This window comes from Gekko japonicus, unplaced genomic scaffold (genome assembly GCF_001447785.1).
Source record: "Gekko japonicus isolate JY-2015 unplaced genomic scaffold, Gekko_japonicus_V1.1 scaffold2213, whole genome shotgun sequence".
Taxonomy (NCBI): domain Eukaryota; kingdom Metazoa; phylum Chordata; class Lepidosauria; order Squamata; family Gekkonidae; genus Gekko; species Gekko japonicus.
The window spans coordinates 221459-236804 of NW_015164260.1; the positions used below are offsets into that span (position 1 = coordinate 221459).

At 52.1% G+C, this 15346-nt stretch overlaps 2 protein-coding genes across 2 annotated transcripts in view; one reads left to right on the top strand and one right to left on the bottom strand.

The window, feature by feature from the left end:
* The window catches only part of DDX11 (DEAD/H-box helicase 11), a 49336-nt gene extending 36418 nt beyond the window's left edge, over positions 1-12918 (top strand). The window contains exons 18-26 of the mRNA XM_015408715.1: positions 485-557; positions 1744-1847; positions 3188-3337; positions 4910-4978; positions 5362-5462; positions 6849-6933; positions 9246-9321; positions 11401-11555; positions 12803-12918. Of these exons, the coding sequence (XP_015264201.1) occupies positions 485-557; positions 1744-1847; positions 3188-3337; positions 4910-4978; positions 5362-5462; positions 6849-6933; positions 9246-9321; positions 11401-11555; positions 12803-12847 (858 nt within the window). The 3' untranslated portion in view covers positions 12848-12918. The remainder of the gene's footprint in view (positions 1-484; positions 558-1743; positions 1848-3187; positions 3338-4909; positions 4979-5361; positions 5463-6848; positions 6934-9245; positions 9322-11400; positions 11556-12802) is intronic.
* A 1693-nt stretch (positions 12919-14611) lies between these two features.
* The window catches only part of LOC107108296 (WAS protein family homolog 1-like), a 45275-nt gene continuing 44540 nt past the window's right edge, over positions 14612-15346 (bottom strand). The window contains exon 7 of the mRNA XM_015408716.1: positions 14612-15029. Coding sequence (XP_015264202.1) covers positions 14878-15029 — 152 coding nt within the window. The 3' untranslated portion in view covers positions 14612-14877. The remainder of the gene's footprint in view (positions 15030-15346) is intronic.

A 15346-nucleotide genomic window follows, 5' to 3' on the forward strand; every position in this document is an offset into this window, starting at 1 on the left:
CTCTTTCCTGTGACTGGCAAAGTAAATTATGCAAAACGAGGGATTGTGCAGACATTCACTACGCCAGTCTGGTCTGGTGGTTAGGAGCGCGGACTGTAATCTGGGAGAACCGGGGTTGATTCCCCCCTCCTCCACATGCACCTGGCTGGGGTGACCTTGGGTCAGTCACAAGTTCTCTCGGAGCTGTTCTCTCAAGGGCAGTTCTCTCAGAGCTCTCTCAGCCCCACCTCCCTCACAGGTTGTCTGTTGTGGGGAGGGGAAGGGAAAGGAGTTTGTAAGCCGCTCTGCGACTCCTTTGGGTTGTGAAGGGCGGGGTATAAATCCCATCTCCTCCTCCTCCACCCTCATAGAGAGGGAGCAAGATCTGCTGGCTCATTGCAGAATGTGGGTTACCCTGGTCTGCATTTTAACTGTACCCCCCTCAGGACAGAATGCTGCTAACATTGCCTGTTGCTTGTGTCGTGCTGAAGCCATGTTTTTACAGGTGGCCGATTTCAGGGAACAGCTGCTCACCTCTGTGGGCGTCGACGCTGGCAGAATCGAGGAGTTTTCCTGTGGTGAGTCCTGGCGCGCTCTGTGCAGCCTTCCTGCCAAGTTGCTACGGTGCTGTGCAACGCAATGTCGTTGCCTGCTTTCCTACACAAGACTGCAGCCAAAAAAGGGGGATCCAAATGCCTTTCACCTCTGCCTGCACTTTGCATGGGGAATCCCAGCCAACGTTAGCTGGCAAAAGCTGCCCTATTGACATTCCAGTGAAAAGTGAGAGCAAAGGAATCATCTGTCTTTGTCACGAAAAAGCCAGGCTGGGAAATGCAACCGTGGCTGCAATCCTCTGCATATTTGCTGGGGGGGTAGTGCGCTTGCATTCAGCGGGGCTTAGGTTTCCATGTGGACGTGCAGTCGTAGGACATCCAGCACAATCTACACTTGGGGCAAATTCCCCCTCCTCCCTTCCAAAGCTGGGGAATCCAGGTCACACGTTTCCTTTTTGGAGAATATCAGAGGGTTAAGATGTTACAGAAATGTGATTCATTGCCAAATGTTCAAAACAAGCAATGATGTGGGTTTAGTAGGCTGGGTCAGTCGTGCTCATCCCAGAGCAGAGTGTGTGCAGGCGTCCACAGGGTCTCAGAGCTGCTGCTTCCATCGCTCAGGGCTGTGTCCAAATGCCCACACAAGTTAGGACTTCCAGGGGTGCCCACAAGCAACAAGGGGCCCTGGCCCTTCATTGCAATATCCTGTTCTCTGCTAGATCCTGGTGAGGAAAGTGATTCTTACGCATTGCGTGATGATCACCCACTGGAAGTCACTGTGCTTTTAGAGGCAGAGCTTGTTTCCTTCAGGAGTGGTGTGAGTGGGCTGTACGGATCCACGAGTGTCATGGCACCAGTCTTGGCGTTGCCTATAGGAAAGGGTGGCCCATCTACTAGGAAGCCCTGGGCAATTGCCTGGGGTGCCAGCAGCGGAGGTGTGTGGCATCAGGAAGGTGTGCCTCTGGCCCCAGGGGATGGCCAGCTGTGGGGAGGCCGCTCTCTCCCTCCCTCTGCTGGGTGGGTCAGGGCAGGGTGAGCCCCGCCCTCCCCTGTCCTCACCGCAGGGGGTGGAAAGAGCGTGTGCTGCCCTCCAGGAAGAGTGTGATAGGGGGATGTCTTCCCACGGCTGGCCCTGCTTCTCGGCAGCCCTAAAGGGGAAGGCTAGCTCAGCGTCCCTGCCTCTAACTCCTCCTGCCTGTTGCCTCACCAGGTCACGTGATCCCCCCAGACAACATTTTACCCATCGTCCTCTGCAGCGGCCCATCCGGTCAACAGTTGGAGTTCACCTATGAGAAGAGGACCCTGCCTCAGATGGTCAGTGTGTTTTTCCTCCTCCTGTTGCCTTAGGCGGTTTGGCAGTGGGTTGGTGTCAACAGGCCCATGGGAGAAATATTCCACTGGCTGAGTGCTAATCCCTTATGCGAAAGGCCAGATATCTCTTTGGATTCCAGCCATAGACAGGCACGCTCTTCCTTTCAGAGAATTTTAAATGTCCCCCTTTGCTCTGTGCTGTATCTGGACGCTTCTGAGCCCGACAGTCCTCCTCCGTCTATTTGCTTGCAAAGGCCACAGGCATTTGGGTTCTGGATCCTGTTTGCCAGGAAGAGGCGGGGGCTGACGTGGGTGTCCGTCTTCCCCCATGTTCACAATGCAGCATCTGACATGAGAGATCTCCCGGTAGGACCCACTCTAGATAGGTGTAGTCTTTCCTTCGCCATGCAAAGGGAATGTACCGGTCAGGTGAGCACACAGACCAGGCCTGTGCTACTACGCTATGGGTGCGGATGTGCGTGTGCTGCATTTGAGCCAAGCGTAAGAGGATTTGCTTGAGGGAACTCTTGTGAATGCAGCAGCCGGCCAACTCGAGAAAGGAAGGTTGTGGTTTGTTTGTTCGTTTGTTTCAATTATCCTGGCCCTTCAGTCTCAGAAAACAAGACAAACCACTCAGGAAGCAGCTTGTGTGTGTAGAATGCTGTCCACCCCACAGGGCTTGCAAGGCAAGTGGTTCGGCAGAGGCCGTTTGCCATGGCCTGCCTCTGCAAAGTCATCCTTGGTGGTCTCTCAGCCGAGTGCTGACCCTGCTTAGCTTCCCAGCTCTGATGAGACTGGGCTGCACTCTGCCATTCCACATCCCCCATGAAACAGCTCACAGGGGTTGAAGACCCAAATGATGCAAAGTGTCAAGGTTGCCGTGGAGAAGCCCCAGTCCTGGTCACCTCCATCCTTGCCTTTCAGAGTGGAGGGATCTCCAACTGAGGCATGTTTAGCAGGCACGTATCAGGAGACGTGGTCCATCAGGTTTTATTTGCTATTTATCTCATGTGCATTTATGAACTAAAAATCTGTCACAGAAACCCTTGCGATGGAGGATGCGGATACGTGTATAGCCAGCCGGGGGGTGGGGGGAACACAATGCCTGGTGGGTCACTCCTGCAGCTTGGTCACCTCTGACCTTTGAGTCCTTAGTCGCTCCTGCCCTGGTTGGACAGTCCCCTCCGTATAAGCCAGTTGCTGGAATGCAGAGGAAGAAGTTCAGCAAGATCCTGCAGCCTCCGTTCGGGCCTGGCGGCTCGTGGTGCCTGTCACTCCCAGGTCAGGCTTCGGCAACCAAGCGTGGCGCCCCAGAGACTGAAGCGGCCGCCTCTCTCTTTCAGATGGAGGAGACGGGGCGGATTCTCAGCAACCTCTGCAACGTCGTCCCAGGGGGAGTGGTGTGCTTCTTCCCCTCCTACGAGTACGAGAAGCAGGTGTACGTGCACTGGGAGAAGACCGGGCTGCTCACCCGCCTGGCTGCTAAGAAGAAGGTAATGGCACGGCCCGCTGGCCGCGGGGGCTTTAAACGGGGGCCGGCCATCCCAAGCTCCGGCTATTACCATCCACTGATGATGACGGGCCTCCCCCCTCTGCTTCTCGTCCTCTCTCCTTGAGCATTTCCCATTGCCCGCACGGTGAAGCAGAGAGGATGTTTATGTAGCCAATCCTCAGCCAATAATGAATAAAGGATACTTGCCGGGCGACTGACCGCCGTACTTAGATCTCAATTATATTAGACGGTGCCGCGCGGCTTCGGAAGCGCAGAGAGCGTGGCCTGTTTGCGTATGAGGCAGAGCGGAATGGTATGAGCCAGCCTGGAATCGGGAACCTTTTTAACTTTTTAGCAAATCAGACTCCAGTTTGGGACACCGGGGCAGGCTGCTTGTGCGAGCTCAGTGGAAGCGCACTAACTCATGCCAACTGGTAAAGCAAGTGGGGGTCAAATGAGGCCATCCAACAGAATCAATCCAATTTTGATTGGTAGAAGACAGAAACTCTTTTTAATATAAATGGACATTAGCAAGGGACGGGTCCTCATATGTCATTCCAGATTGCTTTTGGCTAGGGGTTTTGGAAAGTCCAGCATCTGGCCCATAGCGGTCCCTGCTGATTTACCCAGCAGCTGGGAGCAGATGTGGGTCCAGCAGCACAGAGGATTGACTGTCCAAAATCAGAGGGGGGAGGAGACACTGAGGGTGCCCTGGGGTGGGGTGGGAATTTCGCAGGGTTCTTCAAATTCTCTGCTTTTAAAGCGAAGCATCACAAGCAGCGCCGGGTCACTCAGATTTTCTGCAAGAAAAATTGAATGCTTGACACCTGCCTAAACCATGAATCAAAATGGAATCTGCACACGGATGGTTGCTTATGTAGCTTATTCTGCTGCTGTTCATCATGGGAAGGCAGTGTGATACCTCCTGCAAGGGCCGCCGATGTGACAGAGAGCGCCCCCCTATCTGTGTAACTCCACTCTAGGTTCTTTTCCCTGGTCGTACCAAATGATAAGGAAGAGAGGGAGCATCCAGGAACTGACCTGAATGAAATCCTTCCTCCCTGGGCTCACAGCCACTCTTTCAACCATCTGTGGAACCCTACCTGGATGGGAAGGTGACCTAGAAATATAAGGTAGCCTCCCAACAATTCTGTGAAGATGGTGGTTTTTGTCCCAGATGGCTGCATAGATATTTGAGCATTGGTTTCCAAGGACTTTTTTTAAAAAATGGGAAACTAAAATTTGAAGGATGTTGTATTCAGTCTCCGGTACCGAAGGGTCAAATCCCAGACTAAATTTTCCATCAGCAGAACAGAACCATCCTGCCTCCTCTCCTCCCACTGATCTCCGCAAAATCACCCTTCTGGAGTATATTGGAAATGCAATGGGGTGGAGGGGGGAGGCCGTAGTGGGAAGGTGGAGTTGATGGCGATTACCTGTTTAGTCTGGATCTGAACCAGTCCAGCTGTTTCTGCGACTGTGTAAAATCCAGAAATCTGCATTGAGTCTTCCATGTGTGCCCCAGAGAAGCTTTTCTCTGCTGCTGACATCAAGTGCATTGTGTCTTTTTCAGATATTTCAGGAACCCAAGAGAGCGAACCAGGTGGAGCAGGTGCTGGCAGAATATGCCAAGTGTATCAAGGTGAGAAGGGGGGGGGGCTGCTTAACAGAACCAACCCATACTTGGCTGCCTAAGAACATAAGAGAAGCCATGTTGGGTCAGGCCAGTGGCCCACCCAGTCCAACACTCTGTGTCACACAGTGGCCAAAACCCAGGGACCATCAGGAGGTCCACCAGCGGGGCCAGAACTCCAGAAGACCTCCCACTGTAGCCCCCCAAGCACCAAGGGCACAGAGCATCACTGCCCCAGTCATAGCATTCCATCTATACCTTGGTGGCCAATAGCCACTGATGGACCTCTGCTCCAGTCCCCTCTTGAAGCTCTCAGTGCCTAGATCCAAAGCTGCTGCTGCTTCTCCTCCAGCCTTTGCTAACCTACTGGGGGGGGGATTTTCTTCTGGCAGCGTTGCAGCCACGCAGGAACCACCATGACGGGAGCTTTGCTGTTTTCTGTGGTCGGTGGGAAAATGAGCGAAGGAATAAATTTTTCCGACGATTTGGGAAGGTAAAGGCCAGGCTCGGCTTTGAAAGGTCCGGAATCCCTTCCGTGTATCTTAGCAATTAGAAACACCAATATTCCTAGGTCATTCTAGTGTCGTTGCAAATCTCGGTCTAGTGGTGCGAGCTACAGAATATGTTATTTAGGTGTAGGATCCTGGTGGAGACCCAAAAAAGTAAAGGTAAAGGTTCCCTTGCTCGAAAGCCAGTCAAGTCCGAATCTAGGGTTGCCGTGCTCATCTCCGTTTCCAAGCCGAAGAGCCAGCGCTGTCCGAAGACGTTTCCGTGGTCATGTGGCCGGCATGACTAAACACCAAGGCGCATGGACCGCTGTTACCTTCCCACCGAAGTGGTACCTATTTATCTACTTGCAATTTCTTGCTTTCGAACTGCTAGGTTGGCAGGAGCTGGAACTAGAGACGGGAGCTCACGCCGTCATGCGGCAACCCGGGTCTCGAACTGCTGAACTACCGACCTTCCACAGCCTGCAGTTCAGCGTCTTAACCACTTGAGCCACCGCAGCTCCTCAACAATGCTTGCCTCATCCTTTTATCCTCCCAAGAGACCACCCTGCGAAGTGGGTCACAGGCTGAGAGGGCGTGGCCGGCCCCAGGTCACCCAGCAAGCCCCCATGGCAGAGTGGGGATTTGAACCTGGCTCCCCCAGATCTTAGTCGGACATTCTCATCACTAGTGGGCTCTTTTCAAGCAGAAGGCTGATGGGGATGAAGGGAGGGGTCAGGGCAAAGTGCCCATTGGAGAGATCTACCCAAATTGACTGTCTGCCTCATGAGCTTTCCCTGAGAAGCCACCACTGCCCTGTGCTCCTCCCAGTCTAGGGCCAAAATGGCCTTGAGTGGAAATGAGACCTGTTGGGCTGAGCGAAGCCAGAAGGAGGCCTAACTTGAAATAGGCACTGGGAATGTTGGTTGTGTGACCCTGAGCGATTCTGCATTGGCTTTTCCCTCCGCTGTCTTACCCCAGGTTGGAACGGAAATTCTCTCTGCATTGCACGCTGCGTTCACTTTCTTTGATCATCGGGTTTTATGATACCTTCTGCATAGATGTATGGCCGTTCAGTATGGCGTTGCCCCGGGGGTATTTGAATGTGGTTTTGAGCTGCACCTTTTCCTCGGTGTTGAGAAAATGTGGAGCGTACGCCGGATGCAGAATCGCCCATAGGTCCTATCAGAAGTGCATCCATGTGCTTGTTTACCCCCATCTCCCTGCTGTTCAATTTGAAACTACCTTGAGCTATTATGAAGGTTTCTAGGAACAGGATGGGTCTCTAATGCACTTGGCAAACCTTAGATTAAGGCATGCTCAATGGCATTACAGAAACGAATGTAATACTTTTCATCTGTGTGCGTGCGTGCACTCTGTCTCCCTTCTAGATCTGTGATCATGGTGGGCATGCCTTACCCCAACATCAAGTCTCCAGAACTCCAGGAGAAAATGGCTTACCTCGATAAGACAATGGTAAACCCGGATTCTTTGTTAACTGTGTTTTTAAGCCAAGGGCTCTCAGTTGGGTTATAAAGATCCTGCACTGTGTGGCTCCCCTCCCCTTGCCATTCCCAGGAAATAATCCCCCCCCCCCCAACAGCCATACAGATAACATACCATGGGTGCAAAGTGCTGTACTGTCTTCGCTTCATTCATCTTGTCAAGTAGGAGAAGCTGAAATTATTTCACATTCTTATGGGAGAACAAAGGTTAACAGCTTGATCCTAATGGTTTTTAGCTGTTGGATCACCCACTGTTTAGTTTAATACATGAAAATTGGCCCGTAGGATCAAACAGGCAAGCCTCGTGCACTTGGCACCCCTTAGAACGAAGTAAGACTCTTTATACTGGGAGATGTCACGTGAGCATGTCTGACACTTGCGGTGATGGGAAAGATACCTGTGCTTTATCTGCAATGATTGGCTTGCACACAACACATGAAGCGGCCTTCTACTTAGTCAGACCCTTGGTCCATCAAAGTCAGTGTTGTCTACGCAGACTGGCAGTGGCTCTCCAGGGTCTCAGGCACAGGTCTTTCACATAACCTACTGCCAAATCCTTTAACTGGAGATGCTGGGGATTGAACCTGGGACCTTCTGGAACCAGGAGCCAGTTTGGTGCAGTGGTTAGGAATGTGGACTCTAATCTGGGAGAACCAGGTTTGATTCCCCACTCCTCCACATGCAGCTGCTGGTTTGACCTTGGGTCAGTCATAAGTTCTTTCAGAGCTGTTCTCTCAAGGGCAGTTCTTGGGAGAGCTCTCTCAGCCCCACTTACCTTCCAGGGTGTCTGTTGGGAGAGGATGGGAAAGGGATTGCAAGCTGCTGAGAATCCTTTGGGTAGTGAAAGGCGGGGTATAAATCCAATCTCCTCTCCTCTTCTTCATGCAAAGCAGGGGCTCTACCACTGAACCACAGCCCCTCCCACATGCTCAATGGCCACTCATCCAGCTGTCACTCAAACATGTTTTTTTTTACGTGTGAACATGCCCTTAATGCTGCAGAGCAGGAGAGCAAGGGGAAGCTACTGTCTAGGGGAGCTGGGTTGTTCTATTTGATTTCATGCAGTTCTATAAACCAAGTACAGTCCTCGTCCCTTCAGGCAATTGGAGGGCTCCCCAGGTGCATTTCATCATTGGCCCTTCGTTATGAATTCGGTCTTAGCTTACTAGAAGCCTGTGCCTGGGTAGATGCCTTCAAGTTTTGGTTTCATTTCTTATAAGGCTCCCTGGCTCCAGCTCTTTGAGCAGAACTTATCTCCTGTAAATCATAAGGGAGGGTGTGTGTGTCTTTTTTCCTTCCTCTATAAATCAGTGCAAAAAACAAGTGACCTAACTGATTCATGCCAGAGATAAGCGCTATACCCATTTTGATGCTCGGAGGATGTGTTCCCCGCTTGCCTTGGGCCTTCCGTTTCAGGGTAAACTCTCTTGTTTAGACTCCTTGGTTAGCCCAAAGTTATGTAGGACCCTTATGCATTCACGATTCAGCCGCCTCTTTTCAGTGGTACTGCGGCGGTGTCTGCGAAGGATTCCTTTTTCAGATCGGTTCTGTCCCTGCCCCCCCCTCCAGCAACATCCTTATGTGCTCCGGGTTAGGCTAAAATGGACAATGCCCTGCCTTGATCAATGTACCGTGCAATATTAGAGGAAAAGGTTCAGTTTCTCTTTGAGGATTCCGATTCCCAACATTCTTATTTTGTTGCTCGATTTCTAGAGGCTGCAGAGAAGTGTTGAAGGAGAGGTGTTTTTAGACCTGGGTTTTAAGTTTTTTAGGTTTTGTTGTTCAAGACCTCGGTCTAAGAACAGGGGATGGAAGATTTCATGCAGTTGGGGAAGGGATGGTAAGTGTGTGTGTAGGGGTGGGGGGGAGGTGACCTGTTCCAGTGTGGAGGCTTTATCTACTTCCTGCTGGGTTTTCTCTTGTTCCCTCTATGTGGCTTCTGCTGAATTCTTATAGGCGGCATGCCTTTAGTCTCTTCCTAACAGTTACAGTATCCGACTGAGATGCTCTTTCGCCATTTTAAGGACACCAGAGGGAGGCTACCCTAAAGTCCTTAAATGCATCCCTCCTTATCCTTGCTCAGACCCAGCCACAAGTCACAGCAGGTGGGGAAAACTTGCGCAGCCAAACCAGTTCCCTGTTCTCAGCCCCCTCTGGCAGCTGCCACAAATTGCCCAGCCCTCCGTTCCTGCTGTAACTCACAGGGCAAACAGGCAGGAAGGCTGGAACGTCTAGTCTGACTTCATTCACACCTTCTGCTGTCTTGCTTTTCCCTCCCTCCAGCCAAAGACGGCAGGCCAGGCACCAGGCCGAATGCTGATTGAGAACTTGTGCATGAAAGCAGTGAACCAGTCCATAGGTAAGAACATGAGCCATATCTGCAAGGCTGACATCGGGATTTAATCTCCCCATCACAGTTGCTGCCCAGCCTGGCGGCTCCTTCAAAGCCAGCAGCTGGACAAAGGGCAAATCTCTGATGACCCAAAGGGGTAGAGGAGCAGCTCCCAAGTAGAGCCAGTTTGGAGTGGTGGTTAAGAGCGTGGACTCTAATCTGGGAGAACCGGGTTTGATTTCCTTCTCCTCCGCATGCAGCTGCTGGTGTGACCTGGGTCAGTCACATGTTCTCTTAGAGCTGTTCTTGAAAGAGCAGTCCTCAAGAGAGCTCTCTCTGCCTCACAGGAGGTCTGTTGTGGGGAGGGGAAAGGAAAGGGATTGTAAGCTGCTTTGAGACTTCTTTGAGTAGTGAAGGGTGGGGTATAAATCCAATCTCTTTTTCCACTTCTTCTTGAAGATAGTACCTATCAGGCTGGCCTTGTAAACTCGCCTCTGGTTTTGCCGGCTGGGGCCAAGAACTCTGCTCTGGGCAAATGGGCTGGGAAGACTTTGGTGACAGGGAAAGAACAGGGGCTTCTTTCCTCCCAGCCTTTTCCTGCGTCAGTCCCGGCAGACGGATGCAGCAAGTAGCGTGGCCTCTCCAGAAGGAAGCTTCAGTCTCCCCCAGGGAATCGAAATTCATGTTAAACCAGCGGTGACTGGATTGTGTCTTTCTCTTTGAGTTCAGGGTTTGGTGCCGTCAAGTCGCAGCTGACTCATGGTGGCCCTGTAGGGTTTAGCATTAGGGGTGGTACCTGCCTCTGCATAGCAAACCTGTATTTCCTCAGGGCTCCTCTCTCACCCAAATAGTAAGCAGGGCTGGCCTTGCTTAACTTCTGAGATCTGACTAGCCTGGGCCATCTGGGTCAAGGCAAAAACAAGCCATTTGGAAGCTAGGGCCCCAGTGGGGTAAGGTTGGGGTGGTGGGAGGTGCCGTCAAGTTGCAGCTGACTTACAGTGACCCCTGTAGGGTTTTGAGGCAAGAGATGAACAGAGGTGCTTTGCCATTGCCTGCCTCTGCACAGCAGCCCTGGACTTCCCTGGCGGTCTCTCATCCAAATACTAGCCAGGGCTGACCCTACTTAGCTTCTGAGATCTCATGAGATGGGGCTAGCCTGGTGCAGAAATGCTAAAGGGTCAGTCTTAGTAGCTCCGTATAAGGGGCTGCTGTTGAGAATGAACCCTGTTGGATGATTCCCTAAAGCTAAGCCTGGTCATCCCTTTCTTTGAGCTTCAGCTGCCAGTCCAGTTTCCATTAGGGGTTTGCATTCGGTTATATCTGAACAGAAAAAATACCCGAAAAATACCGACAAGGTATTTTTCGGGTATCACATAAGCCGGATACAGATCACAGTTCTGTATTTGGCTATCGGTATAGCTGAACCCAAAAAAGCCGTAATTATCTGGCTTTTTTTTTGGGGGGGGGGGGGGTCTTTTTCTTATTCATTTTGCTATATGAAAAAGGTCTCACTAAAGCGAACAGCTGGCTCAGCCGCCAGTCAGCTGTTGGGTTTAAATGCCTTTCTTTCCCTTCCCAATGTCGGGGAGGGAAAGAAAGGCATTATAAACATGCCTAGGTTCCCTGCCTGCCCACCCTTTTCCAGCTACAATCTGTCAGCAAGAGAAGGGAGGGCAGAGAGCCAGGCTTTCCCTTGTAAATTTTACTCCCAGCTGACTGGCTAGGAGTGAAATTGACAGGGAAATCTGTAGGGTCTACCAGAGGGAAAGAAGGCATTCTAACATGTCTCCTTTCCCTCGGGTGGTATAAAACAAACCCAAATATATTCGGGAATACTAAATATAACCCCAATCCGAATACCTTACTGGTATTTTACTGGGGAAAATTGGCATTTACCGATATTTTTTGGGTCTGATTTACCCGAACCCGAAAAATACCAGCAATTCCCCCCCCACACCCCTAGTTTCCATAGCAGAAAGAGCTGCATGTCCCATTATGGCTTCTGGGTCTTTCAGGATGGGGTCTGAGGAAGCAGAGGGTCTCCAAGGGGTTGTCAACCTACAGGGGCTCTGAGCGGTCTCTTTCTGGTGTATCTCCCTCTGCCAGGGAGGGCCATTCGCCATCGGAAGGACTTTGCCAGCATTGTGCTCTTAGACCACCGCTATGGCCGCCCGGCTGTTCTCAACAAGCTGCCCCAGTGGATCAGGAGCCGGGCCCAGGTCAAGGCTGCGTTTGGGCCCGCGTTTGCTGCCTTAAGAAAGGTGAGTGGCTAGGCTGGGCTCTGCCGATTCGTGATTCTGCCCTCCCTTGGCCAGAGGCACAAGAGCACCCACTGGTCTCATGGCCAACTACAGGGCCTTGCTGACAGCAGAGACGGAACACAGGGCGGGAGGAGCAGGCCTGGCAGACTCTTGCCTGCTGGCAATTTGGGGCAGACTGGAATAAATGGAAGGACTTTGTTCTTGTTGCTTGCCCATGGACCCTTGTGCTTCCGAACTTCATGGCCCTCGATCTGCCTTCCTGCCCAGACTGCCAGCTTGAGTCGCCCGGATGCCAGAACATAAGAGAAGCCATGTTGGATCAGGCCAAAGTAACTTTATGTGTTCATAAGTGATTCATTTAGGGTTGCCAGGTCCTTTTCCTTCCTGGCAACTGGCAGGGGATGGGGGGGGGGGACTTACTGGGAGCCAGAGGGAGGCCCAGCCGATGTTGCAACGACCAGTGTTCCCTCTAAGCTGAGTCAGTGTGAGCTAGCTCACAGTTTTTTAACCTCCGGCTCACACAGTTTTGTCTCAGCTCGGGAAGGATGGCTCCAGAGCAAACTAATGTATTCAGTAGCCAAACTGCTTGCTCACAACTTTAATGTCAATAGCTCACAAAGTGGAATTTTTGCTCACAAGATTCCACAGCTTAGAGGGGGCATTGGCAACCACATGTAACACTATGGTATTTGGGCAAAAGCTCTATGGTAAATTTGGCTGCTACCATAGAACAAAAAACGAAGCCAATGTTGGATCAGGCCAGTGGTCCATCCAGTTCGACAGTGGCCAAAAGCCAAGTGCCAGCAAGAGGTCCACCAGCAGGGCCAGAACTCCAGAAGCCCTCCCACTGTGGCCCCCAAGCATATAGAGCATCACTGTACCAGACAGAGTGTTCCTATCTATACCTTGTGACTCATAGCCCCTGATGGACCTCTGCTCCAAATGTTTATCTAATCCCCTCTTGAAGCTGTCTATGCTTGCCGGGGCCACCACTTCCTGTGGCAGGGAATCCCAGGTGTTAATGACTCTTTGGGTGCTGAAGTCCTTCCTTTTGTCTGTTCTGAGCTTGAAAGTGTCTCTTGCTGCCTTGAGCTCCCCCCCCCCCCCCCAAGGCCCTGCCTTGCTGACTGTTCCAGAGTTAACGACAAACACTTTTCCTCCCGCCCCTTGCACTAGGCCCCCGATTTCTTCCTCCGACCTCAGCAGTGACCTGAACTGATGCCTGTTCTTATTTCCCCGTCTTCTAGTTCCACTCTGAGAAGAGGTCAATTTGCGACTCCGTCTGTGCCTGACGGTGATGGACAAGCTCCCCGGCTGTCCCTTTGCCTGGAGCGTAGCTGAATGCAATCACTACAGCCCTGCCCTTGCTGCTTTTTAACTTTGTTTTAAAAAGTGGTTAATAAAGTTCTTGGATCGTGCCTACGGGAGATTATCATTTTTTTGCTGCGATGACTGACTACGTGAGATTCTTTACCTGTCAGTGCAGGACATTCTGTATGCAGAAGTCTAATGGTTCATCTTGGGTGAATATTTGTGTAGCAGCAGAGCTGAGGCTGGGAAGGTTCGGGGTCACCGGGGCAGGTTTGAACAAAATGGGGACCAGCACCCTCGCTGCCAAACGAATCCTGGGCTTCGCCACGCAGGTTCACACAACTCTGGTCGTTTTCGGTTTTCCGTCCGAGCGGATTTCCCTCGTCGCCCCGCAGCTCAAGAGGAGGCACTTGCCTCTGTCAGGAAAATTGGCGGGGGAAGATTCAGAAAGACCCCCGAAGGCTGCAGCTGTCTTGCCGTAGAGCCCGCTCTGATCTTTCCCTGACCTTATTTCTCCGGTCTTTGAAGCAAAGGAGGCCTCAGCTCGTTCGCTACACAGCAGTGTTCACATATAAAATGAAAGAAATGGGTCAAAAGGACACGGACTGGGGGGTTGCTCCCGTTTCTAAAACATTAAGCCTGGCTGCTGAAGTTTTAATGACTTGTGCCTCTCTACAAGAAGGCTGTAGGTTTTTAGCTGATTTGAACTTGAAGGCAAAGGCACCAGTTGCACAGAGGAACCCGCACGGGGCTAGAAGGGCAGGAGCACGGCTTCACTGGAGGGGAGGAAGCCAAGAACCCGAGAGCTTGGGACCAAAAGGCCTCACTCGTGGTCTAGAAAAACATCAGCGCTTTTTAGTTTTGGTGATTGGAAGAGAATGAAGCTGTCGAAGGTGCCCGCTACATCCACTCTCTGCCCGCTACTCCTTGCCTCTCCACGGGCAACTGCAATGGGAGGAGGGAGCTATGGCCACGAGGGGGGGGGGTTCCCCCAGGTATAAACATGTAGTTTTTAATTTGCTTTAAATCTGCTTAAAAACACCTCTTCTGAGATCTTGAGATCCATCAGGGTTTTTACACAGGCCTCCGGCTCTTACTGTTTGCCCCACTAAGGGTAGCTGGGGGGGGGGGGAGGTACCCCGGCCAGAACTAAAATGATCCAGCCCTGATGCAAGTACCACAAACCTCCATCAGCTGCCTTCTGCAAGACAAGAGCAGCAAAAGGAGCTTGGATTTTGTAAGGTCATGCCACATTATGGACTAAGCAAATGTCAAGTGTTTTACCAGGGCAGAGAGTGTGTGTGTAAAGCCAAGGGCCAAGCTGACACCACACCTCCAGGTTCACCGCTGCGCTGCCTTTTGACATTCTTCAGCCAAATGGAACCCGGCAGCGCGGCCTCACCTCCCACTTTCCATGTGTGAAAAAGAAGGAACCATCCGCAGCTGACCCCTTTGTCCCACTCCTTCCTCTACATGTGACAAAAGGACACTCTTCCCTATAGGGCTGGCATTGCCAGCATGCACCGAAAGGAAGAGGAGGGTCAGAGAGCAAGAGCACCTCCTGGGCTCTGCAGACCTGTACTGCTCAGTGGTACTTCCCAACCCGACCTCCTCCAGCTGCAGAAAAAAGCAGAAGGGGGACGGCTGAATGCTGCGGTGGTGGAGTCTGTTGCTCTCCAGCTGTCTTCAAGGCCTCACCCGGGATTCTCAGCTCCCGTCGCAAGAGAAGAGCCGGGCTTTGACCCTCTCTGATCGCAAGCGACCCGACAGCCCTCCAGCAGACGCAGGCACTCGAGAGAACACAGACGAGAAGGGCAAGCCTTGCAATGGTTAACCGTCTTTGATACTTAAGACTCTGCTACAGGAGGGCCTTAAAAAACAAACAAAAGCAAAGGCAGCAGCAGCCCTCTGACCATGAATAGCCCCAGGTGGGCTTTCCCCTCTCTTGTCAGGCTACTGGCCCCATGTTTGTGGCAGGGAAGGGAGCCCAGAACAAAAAGCCCGGCCGGGTCTAGGACTCCCAGTCGTCTTCATCCTCCTCGCCAGGTGGCTGCTGTGGGGGTGGCAGCGGTGGGATCGTGTCCGATATGCGACCAAAGGCACCCCCTGGGGCACCGGGAGCATTGTTGTCTCCACCGCCTCCAGGACCCTTGCCGGAAATACCTGCAGGAAAAAGGGAAGACCGACACACCATGAAGTTGGCGGTAGTTTGAGACTTGCAACTGGTCAGGGCCGCACTGCTGAGATCTGGGTGTCAACGACAGAGAGGAGCCCAGTCAGGAGCTGCGGCTTGCCAGGCTCAGCAAGATTAATGGGGAAAGCATTTGTTCAGCTACTCAATCAGCGTTTGGCACTCGTGGAAATCAGACGGACGGAACCAAGGCCGGGAACGTATCAGCGTTCCACATCCCTACCTTCGGTGGCAGAGGGCCAAGGCATCTGTCAGTTCTGAGAAAAAGGTGCAGTTCTCCAGCAGGACA